Below are 13,758 nucleotides of genomic sequence, written 5' to 3' on the forward strand. Positions count from 1 at the left end.
TTCTGCACAAGGAGCTAAGTATAGTGAAAAAGACTGACATGTAAATAAATAATTGCAATGTCTTATGATAAATATAAAATAGAGGTACATATATGGTGCTATGGAAATGTTGAAGAAAGAAAGAATGCTTAATTTTGTCTAGTTAAGAGTAAATAGTTGTCAAGGCAGTAGACTAAATAGTGGGAATCCAGTTTGCATACTAAGGGGAAGTTTTAAGATTGTTATGGAAGTGTGGTTGTAGTCTTTCTTTCTTAAAGATTTTACTTTCCAGTGCAGTCTTTTATTTTATTTTTTTTTGAAAGTGGTGGTTTTATTTATCACTCCCCTTTTTCGTTGAGCATAGAACCCTTATAGAGCATAATGTATATTTATATATTATGGATTTCCAGTGCAATTTATACTACAGATAACAACCTGTAGCTGAACATGTTGCCATTTAATAGGGTGGCCTTTATGTATATTTAGCAGATTTGATGGCATGAATATGCATTATTGGTCAGAAGCAAAGTGCAACTTGAAATAGTAGAATTACATCAGTTCTATGGATTATTTACCAACCTTATTTTAGATAGTAATTTCAACCAGATTCTTCAACAGATCTTCTAACAGAGCTAACAAACATCAGAGTTAACAATGTCAGTTTTCCTGGTCACCTTCAAATAGAGTTTCCAATTAGCAGGAAAACAGTTTAAAAGCAAATTATAACAGGAAAAGCAAGGAACAAGGAAAATAATAAATTAGGCTGCCATTCATTGCCTAATATTGTTGACTGTTTTTAAAGATCAATAGCTGCTAATCTTTGGTATTACTTTAAATATGAAATAAACTGTTCATGGTAAATCTTACTGATTGGAAAATATTGAATATTAGAAACAATATTTGATAAGTGGAACCTATAATGGCTATATTATTTTAAAAAATATGTGTTTTGAATAGATAATATTGTACAAAATTCAAAAGTACAAAAAGGCATGAAGAATCTTTTCTCCTCTGGCTTACTTAAAAGTAATTGCTGTTAACTACATAGTTTCTTTTGTATTTCATATAAGCCAATAAAGCAGGCTAGGCGTGAGTGTGAGATAACACAAATTGTATCATGCAATTCACAGTGTTCTGTATCTTCCTTTTTTCATAGAACAATATACCTTGGTGATGTTTCTATGTTTTTCCATATAGAGCTGCTTCACTTTCTAAAATAACAGCTTTGTGGAAATACAATTCACATACCATACAATTCACCCATTTAAATTGTACAATTCAGTGGTTTTAGTAAGTCACAGAATTGTTCAATCTTTACCACAGTAAATTTTAGAATATTTTCATCATTTTTAAAGAAATCCTAAACCCATTAGCATTCATTCCCTATTTCTTTCCTATCTCCCCAGGTTTTGGTAACCGCTAAACTACTTTCTGTCTCTACAGATTTGCATATTCCGGACATTTCATATAAATGGAATCATGTAATAATTGGTGTTTTGTGACTGTTGTGTCACTTTTAATGGCTGAATGAAAACAGAAAATAATGTTTGTTTTAAGGGTATGCCTAACTTATTTAACCTGTTGTCTTTTGACGGGCATTTATTTTCTGAACTTTTTCTGTTACAACTGCAGTGACAATACTTGTATATAGTTTATTTTGCACATTTGCAAGTATATGAGTGTAATCTTGGGACTGGAATTGCCAAGACCTCAGAGGTATATGCATTTTTAATTTTGACAAATAGTATTGTGTTTATTTCTAGAGGATACTTTAAGTGTTTCAGCACTTTTATTTATTTATTTTTTAAGTTGAAGAGCTTTTATGTTTACTGCTTGGAGAAAATCTTGGTGACAGAGATTTGTATGAGTTTGGCAGCTACTCAGAGCAGATATTCTAAGTGTTCTTATGTGCTGTTTGGAATGAAGTTGATTTCTCACTCTGCTTCCTTCTACAAACATAATATTAAGACATAGAAATTTGTTCTGGTTAAAATCTTGGTTTAGTTTTTTGGTAAGAGCCTTATTTCTTCTCCCTTAGAAAAGTGTCTGGGTTTTTTTTTTTTTTTTTTTTTTTGAGTCCTGGAAACTTTAATCAAAGAGTGGACATCTGAGCTGGTAGATACATCAAATAGTGCCCCATCTCACAATTGTTAGTACTAGTGATAAGCTAAAATCCTGATGCCTTTTTAAATATAAAGGCTCTGCTGTATATAAAAATGTTGAAAACTAAAATAATGACCTAGGAATATGGAAATGAAGTGTTTCTATTTATACTATATAGCTAGTCAGAAATACATAAAGGAAATAATCTTTTTAAAAAAATTGTTAAAAATTTTTTTTGAGATGGGGTTTCACTCTGTTGCCTAGGTTGGAGTATAGTAGTGCAGTCTTGGCTCACTGCAGCCTCGACCTTCTGGGCTCAGACTATCCTCCTGCCTCAGTAGTAGCTGGGAATACAGGCATAAGCCACCATGCCTAGCCTATATCTTTAGAGTTTATCAAATATAAATTCTCACTGGGCAGGAGCCATGCATTTACTTTTATGAGCAAGAGTATCCCTGTTCCTAAAGAGTTCCTGTAAAAATTGTACTAGGTTTTTAATCACATATATGGAACTAAACTAGAAGTATCTTTGCTCTAAATTGGTTTAGTGCTTGTCGTTTCAATTATCTTTTCATTGATTTAAGAAGTGATAACTTTGTAGCTAATTGGAAACCTCTGACTGTCCAGGTGATGCAGTAGCATCATTTGTTGGACAGTGGCATCTACTGGTAGTTTGTAAATTTTATAGCCTAGTTTGAAAGGCATTGTAAATATATACCTGGCAAAAAGGGGAGTAGAGCACAATTTCCAGAATTTTATAAATGAAGTGAAAGAATGATATGGGGGAAGAGTCCTTTGGGGCCAAGAAGAGAGCACAGACCAGAAAATAATACAAGCAGAAAGAAGGGTGTGTGAGTTGTTTAAGGACTATTAATCTTTCTCTTCAAGTCTGTGATACATGATATGGAATCCAAGAGACTATTTATATGTCATGCCCTGGGTTGTGAATATATTTATAAATGAAGATCATGTGGTTCATAACCTTTAATATAAAATGACATGGAAGTTCCGTACAGCCCAGAGTAATTTATCATTAGAGACTAGCTTTACATTTTTAATTTAATTTCTGATAAATTTTAATTTCTGATAAAGTGGGGACAGATACATGAGTTTTAAAAAGCTACAGACAGATTATTAGGGCAGTAAAACTATTCTGTATGCTACTATAATGGTGGACACATGATATTATGCATTTGTCCAGACCTGTAGAACTGTACAGTCTAAAGAGTGACCTCTTAGCTTGTGAAAACAAAATGGTATTAAATAAATGAATAAATAAATACATAAAATAAAGAGTGAACCCTAATATAAACCATGGGCTTTACTTAACAATGTATCAATATTGGTTTATCAGTTGTAAAAAATGTGCCACACTAAGGTAAGATGTTAGTAATAGGGGGAAATGGGAAGGAGGGGTGAAAAGGGGGTGCATGGGATCTCTCTGAACGTTGTGTTCAATTTACTGTAAACCTAAAATTCCTCAAAAACGTAAAGTTTATACGTGTTTTAAAAAGCTACAGAAAATGAAGAGAGGCTCTTTGGACATGTGCTTGTCCTCCACAGAAAATAACATAATCACAGAGGAAAAACCAGCATTGGTGAATTCATCCCTTCCTTTCAGCTTGGCCTCTTTCATCCACTTTACTTTTAGTGCAGAGTTCAGTGATGGCTAGCAGCTGTCCGCTGATATTTGTTATCCCAAGTATCCATTCATAGGTCTCGGGAGAGGTTGTGGCAAGCTTTCCCTAAATAAATCACACCCTTGTCTTCTAAGCTTGAGCAGTAGAGGGAGACTCTTCCTTCGAGGTGGGTGGCTGAACATCATTCCTGTTCTGGACTTCTTGTAATCATCAGATTGTACAGATCCGACCTAACATAGACATAGATCATAGCAGAGATGAATCCAGGCTGTAATGTTTAACAGGACCTTATTAAAAGCTTCAAGATGTCAGCCTTTATCTGTTCCATATCTAGCTTACTTGGTTGTTTTTGGGGGATCACATGTCTGTCCTCCAAATTGGAAACCCCTAACTCTCCAGGAGATGCAGTAGCATTATTTGTTGGACAGTGGCACCTACTGGTAGTTTGTAATTTTTATAGCCTAGTGTGAAAGGCATTGTAAATGTATACCTAGCAAAAAGGGGAGTAGAGCAAAATTTCCAGAGTTTTACAAATGAAGTGAAAGGATGATATGGGGGAGAGTCCTTTGGGGCCAAGCAGAGAGAGAGCATAGACTAGAAAGTAATACAAGCAGAAAGAAGGGTGCCAGCCTGTGTCCGTGTGGTAGAGGTTATCTTGCCATCTCTCTGGGATTGTCCCTGAAAGTGTCTCACTGCTTAGGTCTCCTTGCCTGTCTAAGGCTTGGAGACCTTCCAGTATCTCATGCCTTATTCTAGATCTGCTTTTTTCCCGAGGTGAAAAAACACGTTCAAATGGTCACTCACAACTTTTGTGGCCTTACTTTTTGTCTCCAAAAGGACAAACATATCAGAACTAGCATCCACCCAGAAGGGCCAATCAGTTCCTTTCAACACAGCATGGATGAAAACCCAGGTTAGCATTAGTGCTTCTTGAATTGAAAGTAGTCTAACCTGTATGTACCTACCAATGTGAGAACTGAGGGCCCTTCTAGGGGAACTTACTTTCCTAAATTTCAAGTAAAGTTGTCATGAAGAGTACTTAATGAGGCATACTTTTAATCTTTGAATCGTAGGGTTGCAGGGGCTAACAGAAACCTCAGGCCAGGCTGCATGGTGGCTTACGCCTGTAATCCCAGTACTTTGGGAGGCCAAGGCAGGCTGATCACTTAAGGCCAGGAGTTTGAGACCAGCGCAACCAACCTTGTGAAACCCTGCCTCTACTAAAAATACAAAATTAGCCTGGTGTGGTGACGAATGCATGGAATCCTAACTACTCAGGAGGCTAAGGCATGAACTTGGGAGGTGGAGGTTTCAGTGAGCCGAGATCATGCCATTGCACTCTAGCCTGTGTGACAGGAGCCAAACTCCGTCTCAAAAAAAAAACAAAACAAAAAACAAAAAAACCAAAAACTAGCTGGGCATGGTGATAGGCGCCTGTAGTCCCAGCTACTGGGGTGGCTGAGGCAGGAGAATTGCTTGAACCTGGGAGGCAGAGGTTGCAGTGAGCCGCAGTTGTGCCACTGCACTCCAGCTTGGGTGACAGAGCCAGACTGTCTTAAAAAAAAAAAAAAAAAAAGCAAAAAAGAAAAAAAAAGAAACCTCAGAGATCTGTCATTTTCCATCTATTTCATTCATTTTATGATACAGAAACAGTCATTCAGTTGCAGATAGTACGTGACTGTTGGGAACAGGCCCCCAAATCTGGCCATAAACTGGCCCCAAAACTGACCATAAACAAAATCTCTGCAGCCCCGTGACAAGTTCGTGATGGCCATGACGCCCATGCTGAAGGTTGTGGGTTTACTGGAATGAGGGCAAGGAACATCTGGCCCACCCAGGGTGGAAAACTTCTTAAAGGTGTTCCTGAACCACAAACAATAAATAGCATGAGCGATTTGCACCTTAAGGACATGCTCCTGCTTCAGATAACTAGCCAGACCCATCCCTTTATTTCGGCCTATCCCTTCATTTCGGCCCATCCCTTTGTTTCCCATAAGGAATACTTTTAGTTAATCTATAATCTATAGGAACAATGCTTATCACTGGCTTGCGGTCAGTAAATATGTGGGTAAATCTCTGTTCGAGGCTCTCAGCTTTGAAGGCTGTAAGAAGCCTGATTTCCCACTCCACACTCTATATTTCTGTATGTGTGTCTTTAATTCTTCTAGTGCTGCTGGGTTGGGGTCTCCATGACTGAGCTGGTCTTGGCACATGATTTTTCTCAGGTTATAGCTTTAATAGTATTAGCAGAGCAGGGAACAGAACCTAGTTTAATGTATCCTAATCCAGTGGTTTTTTAAACCACAAAATACTGCCTTTGAGAAAAAAGGCCAGGCCAGCAGAGTCAGAAGTTGAGCCTGGGATTTGCAAAGTCACAAGGTCTTTCTTGCAAACCATTTCTACTGTAGTTTATCGTGTTTTTCTGTTTTTGTTTTTTAGGTTAAAATGCATCGATTTTTTTTTTTTTTTTTTTTTTTTTTTTTAACGGGGTTTTTTTTTTTTGCCCCGGGCTGGAGTGCAGTGGCGCGATCTCGGCTCACTGCAAGCTCCGCCCCCCCGGGTTCACGCCATTCTCCTGCCTCAGCCTCCCAAGTAGCTGGGACTACAGGCGCCCACCACCTCGCCCGGCTAATTTTCTTGTATTTTTAGTAGAGACGGGGTTTCACCGTGTTAGCCAGGATGGTCTCGATCTCCTGACCTCGTGATCCGCCCGTCTCGGCCTCCCAAAGTGCTGGGATTACAGGCTTGAGCCACCGCGCCCGGCCAATGCATCGATTTTTATGCTGAGAGTTTGTGAGAGTTACTGGGAAGTATTCTATGCTAATTTTGCTAGAGTTCGAAAAGAACTTAAAGGATAATTGTGTCTATCTTTGAGAAGATAACATGAACTTTTACATGTTTTTGACAATTTTTATTCATTCTGCTTTTATTACAAGTATGAGATGAGGTTTGCTTCCTAGGATACTCTCTGAGGCACTTTTGAAAATACTTTTGTCGGCTGGGCACAGTGGCTCACGCCTGTAATCCTAGCACTTTGGGAGGCTGAGGTGGGTGGATCACCTGAGGTCAGGAGTTCAGGACCATCCTGGCCAACCTGGTGAAAACCCCGTCTCTACTAAAAATACAAAAATTAGCTGGGCGTAGTGGCATATGCCTGTAGTCCTAGCTACTGGGGAGGCTGAGGCAGGAGAATTGCTTGAACCCAGGAGGTGGAGGTTGCGGTGAGCCGAGATCGCACCACTACACTCTAGCCTGGTGACAGAGTGAGACTCTTGTCAAAAAAAAATAAAATAAAATAAAAAGGAAGATACGTGTATCTAAAGACAGAAAACTTTGGATAGCAAGAACCCCCAAGATATTAAGATGATTGGATTGCCTGTTGATTATTGTGACTCTTCACTGTAAATTAAGTTTCATTTACAGTTCATTGGAAATTCTACAGAGGCTAGTATCAATATCTGTGTTAGCTGCTCCTCCTTTTATTCTTGCATTCCTTCTGGCCTTCTCATTCTTCTTAAAGATGAGAGGATATGAAGGAAATATTGCTGACTTTTAAAATAAATGTGGTAAGATTTTATGGCAGAGAAGACTGTATTTCACAATGTAATTTCACAGTGAAACATACATAATACAAAATTAGTTTTGTTATTCCAGGCCTTCATTACAGACTATCTGAAGGTAGTACTGTGTGTATTTTTTCAACAACTTTTTATCTGAATACAAAAGTAATATATATATCTGTTGTAGACAGTTTGCAAAAAGCAGAAAAATATAAAGAAAATAAAAATCATCATTACCTGTAATTCTAGTATCTAATGATAATCACTGTTAATATTTTGGTATAATACTTTTTTCAGTCATTAGTATAAGTTTTTTGTTGTGTTTTTAATAGTGGTATAACAGTTCATTTGTAACCTACATTTTATACACAAATGTTATTTTTAGATTTAAATATCCTATAGCATAATTTTAATTTTTTATTTTTATCTTATTTTATTCATTTATTTGTATAAATACAAATGAATGCAGGTGCAGATGCAGTTTTGTTACATGCATAGATTTCATAGTGGGAAGTCAGGGCTTTTAGGGTGTCTATCACCTGAATAACACACATTGTACCCATTAGGTAATTTCTTATTCACCTCCGTCCCACCCTCTCACCCTTCTGAATCTCCATTGTCATCACATCCATGTATACACATTCTTTAGCTCCCAGTTACAAATGAGAACATATAGCATTATTTGTAATACCTGCATTATTTTGTTGTATGGATGTATCATAACTTATTTAACCAGTTTCTTATTGAAAGACATTTAGCTTGTTTCAGTTTTTCCCTAATGAATGTGTCATTCATAAGCTTCATGATAGACAAATCTATGAATATTTTTCACAAGACTTTTAAGAATATGCATAGATATTTATAACTGCAAACCTAAAGAAAGGAAAGTTAAGTAATTACATAGTATTGCGTAATAAACCAATGGCCTAATGTTAATTCTTAATTCATTGTTTACTTCACATTTATTATGGTACTTTAAAAGGTAATATATTTAGGTTTATCTATAGTTTGAGCTATAAATGATTTAGTTTTAACATAGGGCAATTTGGAAACTATATTTTTGAGATTGCACATTAAATGTTTACTTCACAAGTCATGTTGAGCTTTTAGTCCATCTATTTTTCCTGACCTTAAAAAAATTTTTTTCTAACTATTCTTTTCATGAGGATAAATATTGCTTTCTTTTTAATAACCCAAATGATTGAGTAATATACAGGATACTGATTTTAAGTTAAGCATTTTATTAATAATGTGTATTTGTATGTCCTGTATTCATCTTACAGATTTTCTTCATAAGTCTACAGTTCTCCCTGGTATATATTTGCAATTATTTAGGATTAGTTGGTTATATAATATGTAGTTAGTTCTTTATACTGTAGAACTTAATACATTCTTTAGAACATATTCTTGTCAGGCTTTACTGAATACACCAGTACTATATTAAATTTTGAATTTTCTGTGTTTACTTGTATCAGAATTGGATATGATCATAAGATTTTAAAATACGGATGTGGGAAATGCCGGCCTTTCTAATCATCAGCTACCAAATCAATTCATGTGTCCACTTTTGTGATGCCTTCCTTCCCTTGACACTACTTTCCACTCTCTTCTATCCCTGCCTTAGTGAAAATTAATCTATTCTGTGGTATTTTATGTATACTTCTATCAGGATATTCACCAGACTTCTTACATCATAATCGGGTGTGCAAGTGACCATTTCCTCCACAAATCATAGGTTCCCCAAAGAGTGGAATTTTGTTTCATTCATGTTTGTATCTACCTACTTACATTTTGCTAGGTGGGCCAGATACTTGGGGATCAGATATTTTAGTGTCCAGTAAATATTCATTGAGTTAAATTGTATAAAAATATAGGCTTGGTGTCTTGATTACTAACAAAACTATTTTGTTTTGTTTTGCTTTTTTTGAGATGGAGTTTCGCTCGTCGCCCAGGCCTGGAGTGCAGTGACGCTATCTAGACTCACTCCAACCTCTGCCCGCCTCCCAGGTTCAAGCAGTTCTCCTGCCTCAGACTTCTGAGTAGCTGGGATTACAGGCGCCTGCCACCACACCCAGCTAGTGTTTTGTATTTTTAGTAGAGACGGGGTTTCACCATGTTGGGCAGGCTGGTCTCGAACTCCTCCCCTCAGGTGATCCGCCCGCGTGGCCTCCCAAAGTGCTGGGATAACAGGCGTGAGTCACCGCACCCAGCCAACAAAACTATTTTATAAACAAGGATTACTAATAATCTCAAATTATAGGGTGGGTATGGTGGCTCATGCCTGTAATTCCAGCACTTTGGGAGGCTGAGGTGGGCCGATCCCTTGAGTCCAGGAGTTTGAGACCAGCCTGGGCCACATGACGAAACCCCATCTCTACAAAAAGTACAAAAACTAGCCGAGTGTGGTGGTGCATGCCTATAGTCCCAGTTACTTGGGAGGCTGAGGCAAGAGGATCACTTGTGGGATGGGGGAGGGATTGCATTGGGAATTACACCTGATGTAAATGACGAGTTGATGGGTGCTGACGAGTTGATGGCTGCAGCACACCAACATGGCACAAGTATACATATGTAACAAACCTGCACATTATGCACATGTACCCTAGAACTCAAAGTATGATAATAATAAAAAAAAAAAAAAAAAAAAAAAAAGAGGATCACTTGTGCCCCAGAGTTCCAGGCTACAATGAGTCATCTTTGCACCACTGTGTTCTAGCCTGGGTGACAGCAAGACCCTGTCTCAAAAAAAAAAATTTTTTTTAAAAAATAATTTCAAATTAAAATTTTCAGAAACAAATTCATTATGTTTTTTTGAAATTCAGCAGATGTCTTAGTGTGTACCCTTTTCAACTAAACAAACATTTCTCTTTTAGGATTCGTACACACAGATATGACAAAAGACTTGAAAGAAGAACATTTAAAGAAAAAAATTCCTCTTGGAAGGTTTGGAGAAACTATTGAGGTGGCACATGCGGTTGTGTTTCTTTTAGAATCACCATATGTTACAGGGCATGTTCTGGTAGTGGATGGGGGATTACAACTCATTTTGTAATTTATAGATTATTCAGTTATAGGGGTGGTTAGCATCAGGGGCACACTTTGGCTACAGATTGGACAATTATGCCTACATGGGTAACATTTGCTAATCAAACTTGCTGATGCTACAAATGTTAATTTCTGTCTTTATAAAAATATGTCTGAAAAGAACAATGTGTGACAAGTGTTTTTTTTTTTTGGTCTAAGTTACAGCAGTGTTGTTTTGTTTAAAAAGCCTTCATGAGATACAATTCACATACCATATAAATTACACATTTAAAATATACAAGTCAGTGGTTTTAACATATTTAAATATATGTGCAACCATCCCCCCAGACAAATTGTATTTTCTAAAGGCTATGTATCACTTAACTTCGGTTACCTTATAGACTGTAGCAATCTTAGTCTATAGACATTTTGCAAGTCATGTAGACAAGTATTGATTTATATATTTTGCCTCAAAAGTAGAAAAATTATATTGTCTAATTATGATGAATTATTTTCTTGTATCAAGCTAAATTTTCTAAAAGTTAAGCTTATGGGCTATTGCCAAAATAAGAGTATTTAGAGGACACTGATTGTCAATACTTTAGCAGGCCCACTAACGATAAATATATTCCTTTTGTCTGTGCTTGGGTGATCAGTTTTTATACAAGTTGCAAAACATAGTGTTCATTAAAGACATGAATTTAGAATTGATTTCTTTGAGTGGTATTTCTCTTGATTGAGCAGCTGGACAAAATAATCTGCAAATTTAAATGTGGCGCATTTGACCCATTCTTGAGAAATTCTCATAAGTGATGAGGATTAGCCCTTATCTTAAGGTTTTAATACCTGGTACAGTAGTGAGCTGCATAGATCTCCTGAACTTGGGACGTGTTTTTTATTCATGAAGAACTTAGAATAGTGACTATTAATATTTAAAAACAGAAATATAACATTTAAAAAATTAAGAGTATTTTGCATTAGTGATTATGATTCTTATCCCAAAATTCTAGAAAGTAATAAATTCTTTATGAATAACCATAAGTAATAAATAAATTTGCAATAACAATAAATTCAGTGTCTTTACAAGAAGCAGTTAAAGCACTGGGTCTTAAGTGAGAATATTTGCCTGGGAATAGAGATAAAGACACAAACCAAATGTAAAATACCAGGTAATGATTATTTTGCATTGAACTCTTTTATGGGGAATAGTATGATATTTTCAGTGTCACTCCATTCATGTTGATTTGGAGTTGGCAATTATTTTGTGTAATTGTGTAAATATTTAATTTTATATTGAAAGTGCAAGATTATGAATAGGATATACTAATAAATGCAAAGTAATAACAAAAGTCAAAGCAGTGTTCTAAATCAAGATTCTGGGTTCCTTAATTATTTTAATTATTTTAAATTTATCTTTGAAATAGTTTTCTAAGATTAATCTACTCAGGATATGAGAAAGTCAATTAAGTGTGAGTATCATTAAACAAATTATCTATTAAATGCAGGACATGGTAACATACAGAATTTATCGGGCATTGCCAAGTCTGGGCACATATAGGAAATGCAGCACTCAGGATGGTTTCAAATGTAGTAGCTGATGCTTGTAAGGTAGGAGAGCTTATTCAGACATAGTAGATAGTTTCTCTAATGCTGTCTCACCTGCTGGCCTTTGTCTACCTGTACTTCCCCATTATGGCAGTCCATTCAGTCTTGAGTTTTCTTCTCTGGACACCTTATGCTCTGAAATCACGAGCAAGGCTGATTCAATTGGTGATTTGGGTAGAAAGCAGTATCTTTTGCTGACATTAAGATGTAGATTATAGATAGGTTTAGCCTTTAAGTGTATGTTTTTATACTTTAAAATAAGAAATAAAACCTTTTAAACTATTCCACCTCCTCCCCCAGCCTATCTCAAACTGGTGGAATATACGGAGAGATCTTGAAAGAGGTAAAATAAACCTTCACTGCTCCACTTCAGGTGAATCCATCTACTCCCACTGACCTAGTAGAATGTTTAATTTAATACTTACATTCTATTTCTGAAATCAGTTGTGAACTGTTGCCTTATTTTCAGAGGTTTGAGAAAACCTCAGTGAATTCAGTTTTTAAAATCTGCTATTCTGAGAAGCATTGAATGAATTCTTAACAAGAAGACTCATCTGTAGCTGTTTGCAGACTCTTATAAGCCCATAAGGGTTCTGTGCTTAGCATTAACAAAATAAGGTTTATAGGTAAAGCCAATGTATTAATTTTTTTTTTGCATGGAGGGCTTTAAAATTTGTGCCCTTTTTCATATTTTATTCATACTCAATTTATGGTTTGTAACTGCTTTTTAGGGAGATAATTATATGTTATAAATTAGTTTTGGGGGAATAGTTGTGCAAAGAGGATAATTTAATTTACATGCTTCTGTTACTCAGAATAAAGAGAGAAGACTACGCTGCATATTCAAGAGTTGTGCCTTACATTGGTGAAATATTTTTTTCTAAGATTTTCAAAAGGAATGTGTAAATTGAGAAATGATACCACTGTCCTAACTTGATAAACATACTATTCTTAAATAAAGTATTTAATGATTTTAAACTTTCTAATGTTAATTTTATCTTTGTCTGCAACTATAAGAGTTTAAAAATTTGTCTTTCAATTACATTGTAAAACTTTTGAGGGAAGAGACCATACTGTTTTCCTTCATTTAACTAATTAAGTAATTCAACAGATATTAAGTGCTTACTAAATATTTTGTATTTGTTTTGATACCCACACCTTGCCTACTTATCTCTGAATATATTGGATATATGCAGTAAAATATTCATTAGTCATTACATTGTGCCATGGTTGGGGAAATCATTGAGATAAATCTGTTCTGACTCTCAGTTCATATCTTGGAATATTTCTTGGTCACATTCCTCTGGCTTTTTATGCGACTTTAATGCTTCCTTTCACTTTATAACTGAATTTGCAAAGTGAATCAACTATTTTCTCTTAGACAGTATGCTTTCAGTTTGAGTAATTGTTAATACCAGCAATTTAATTAGAAACCTTTGGCCTAAAATCCAAATGGAGATGGTATCAGTATTACCTGGAGAATATTTTTTAAAATAAATTTTAAACATACATCGGAAGCCCCCTCCCTGGAAATTTTAATAAGTGATAGGGTGAGGGAAATGTGGAGATACATTTAAGACACTTTTTAATTTATTTAATTAAATTGATTTATTTTGAGATAGGGTTTTGCTGTGTTGCCCCAGCTGGAGTACAGTGGCATGATCACAGCTCACTGCCGTCTCCAGCTCCTGGGCTCCAATGATCTTCCTGCCTTCGCCTCCCAAGTAGCTAAGACAACAGGTATTGAATGCTTACTAAATATTTTAGTAAGTGCTGGATTACAGGCATGAGCCACCATGGCCTGGCCAGGGAAAGTTCTTAAGGATTCGGATTGTTCATTCATTCAC

At 36.0% G+C, this 13,758-nt stretch overlaps 1 protein-coding gene across 6 annotated transcripts in view; it reads left to right on the plus strand.

Moving 5' to 3' along the window:
* The window catches only part of CBR4 (carbonyl reductase 4), a 125,173-nt gene that overhangs the window by 10,544 nt on the left and 100,871 nt on the right, over positions 1 to 13,758 (plus strand). For 2 of the 6 annotated variants that reach the window (XM_003899351.5, XM_009207840.4), the window contains exon 5: positions 10,156 to 12,894. The exons of 3 other annotated variants lie outside the window; for them this stretch is intronic. In XM_003899351.5, the coding sequence (XP_003899400.2) occupies positions 10,156 to 10,334 (179 nt within the window). In that variant the 3' untranslated portion in view covers positions 10,335 to 12,894. Of the gene's footprint in view, positions 1 to 1,422; positions 5,278 to 10,155; positions 12,895 to 13,758 lie in introns of those variants that run through there. One more of the 6 variants, XM_017959201.3, reaches the window with a different exon arrangement.

The sequence above is a fragment of the Papio anubis genome, chromosome 3 (assembly GCF_008728515.1).
Source record: "Papio anubis isolate 15944 chromosome 3, Panubis1.0, whole genome shotgun sequence".
NCBI lineage: Eukaryota > Metazoa > Chordata > Mammalia > Primates > Cercopithecidae > Papio > Papio anubis.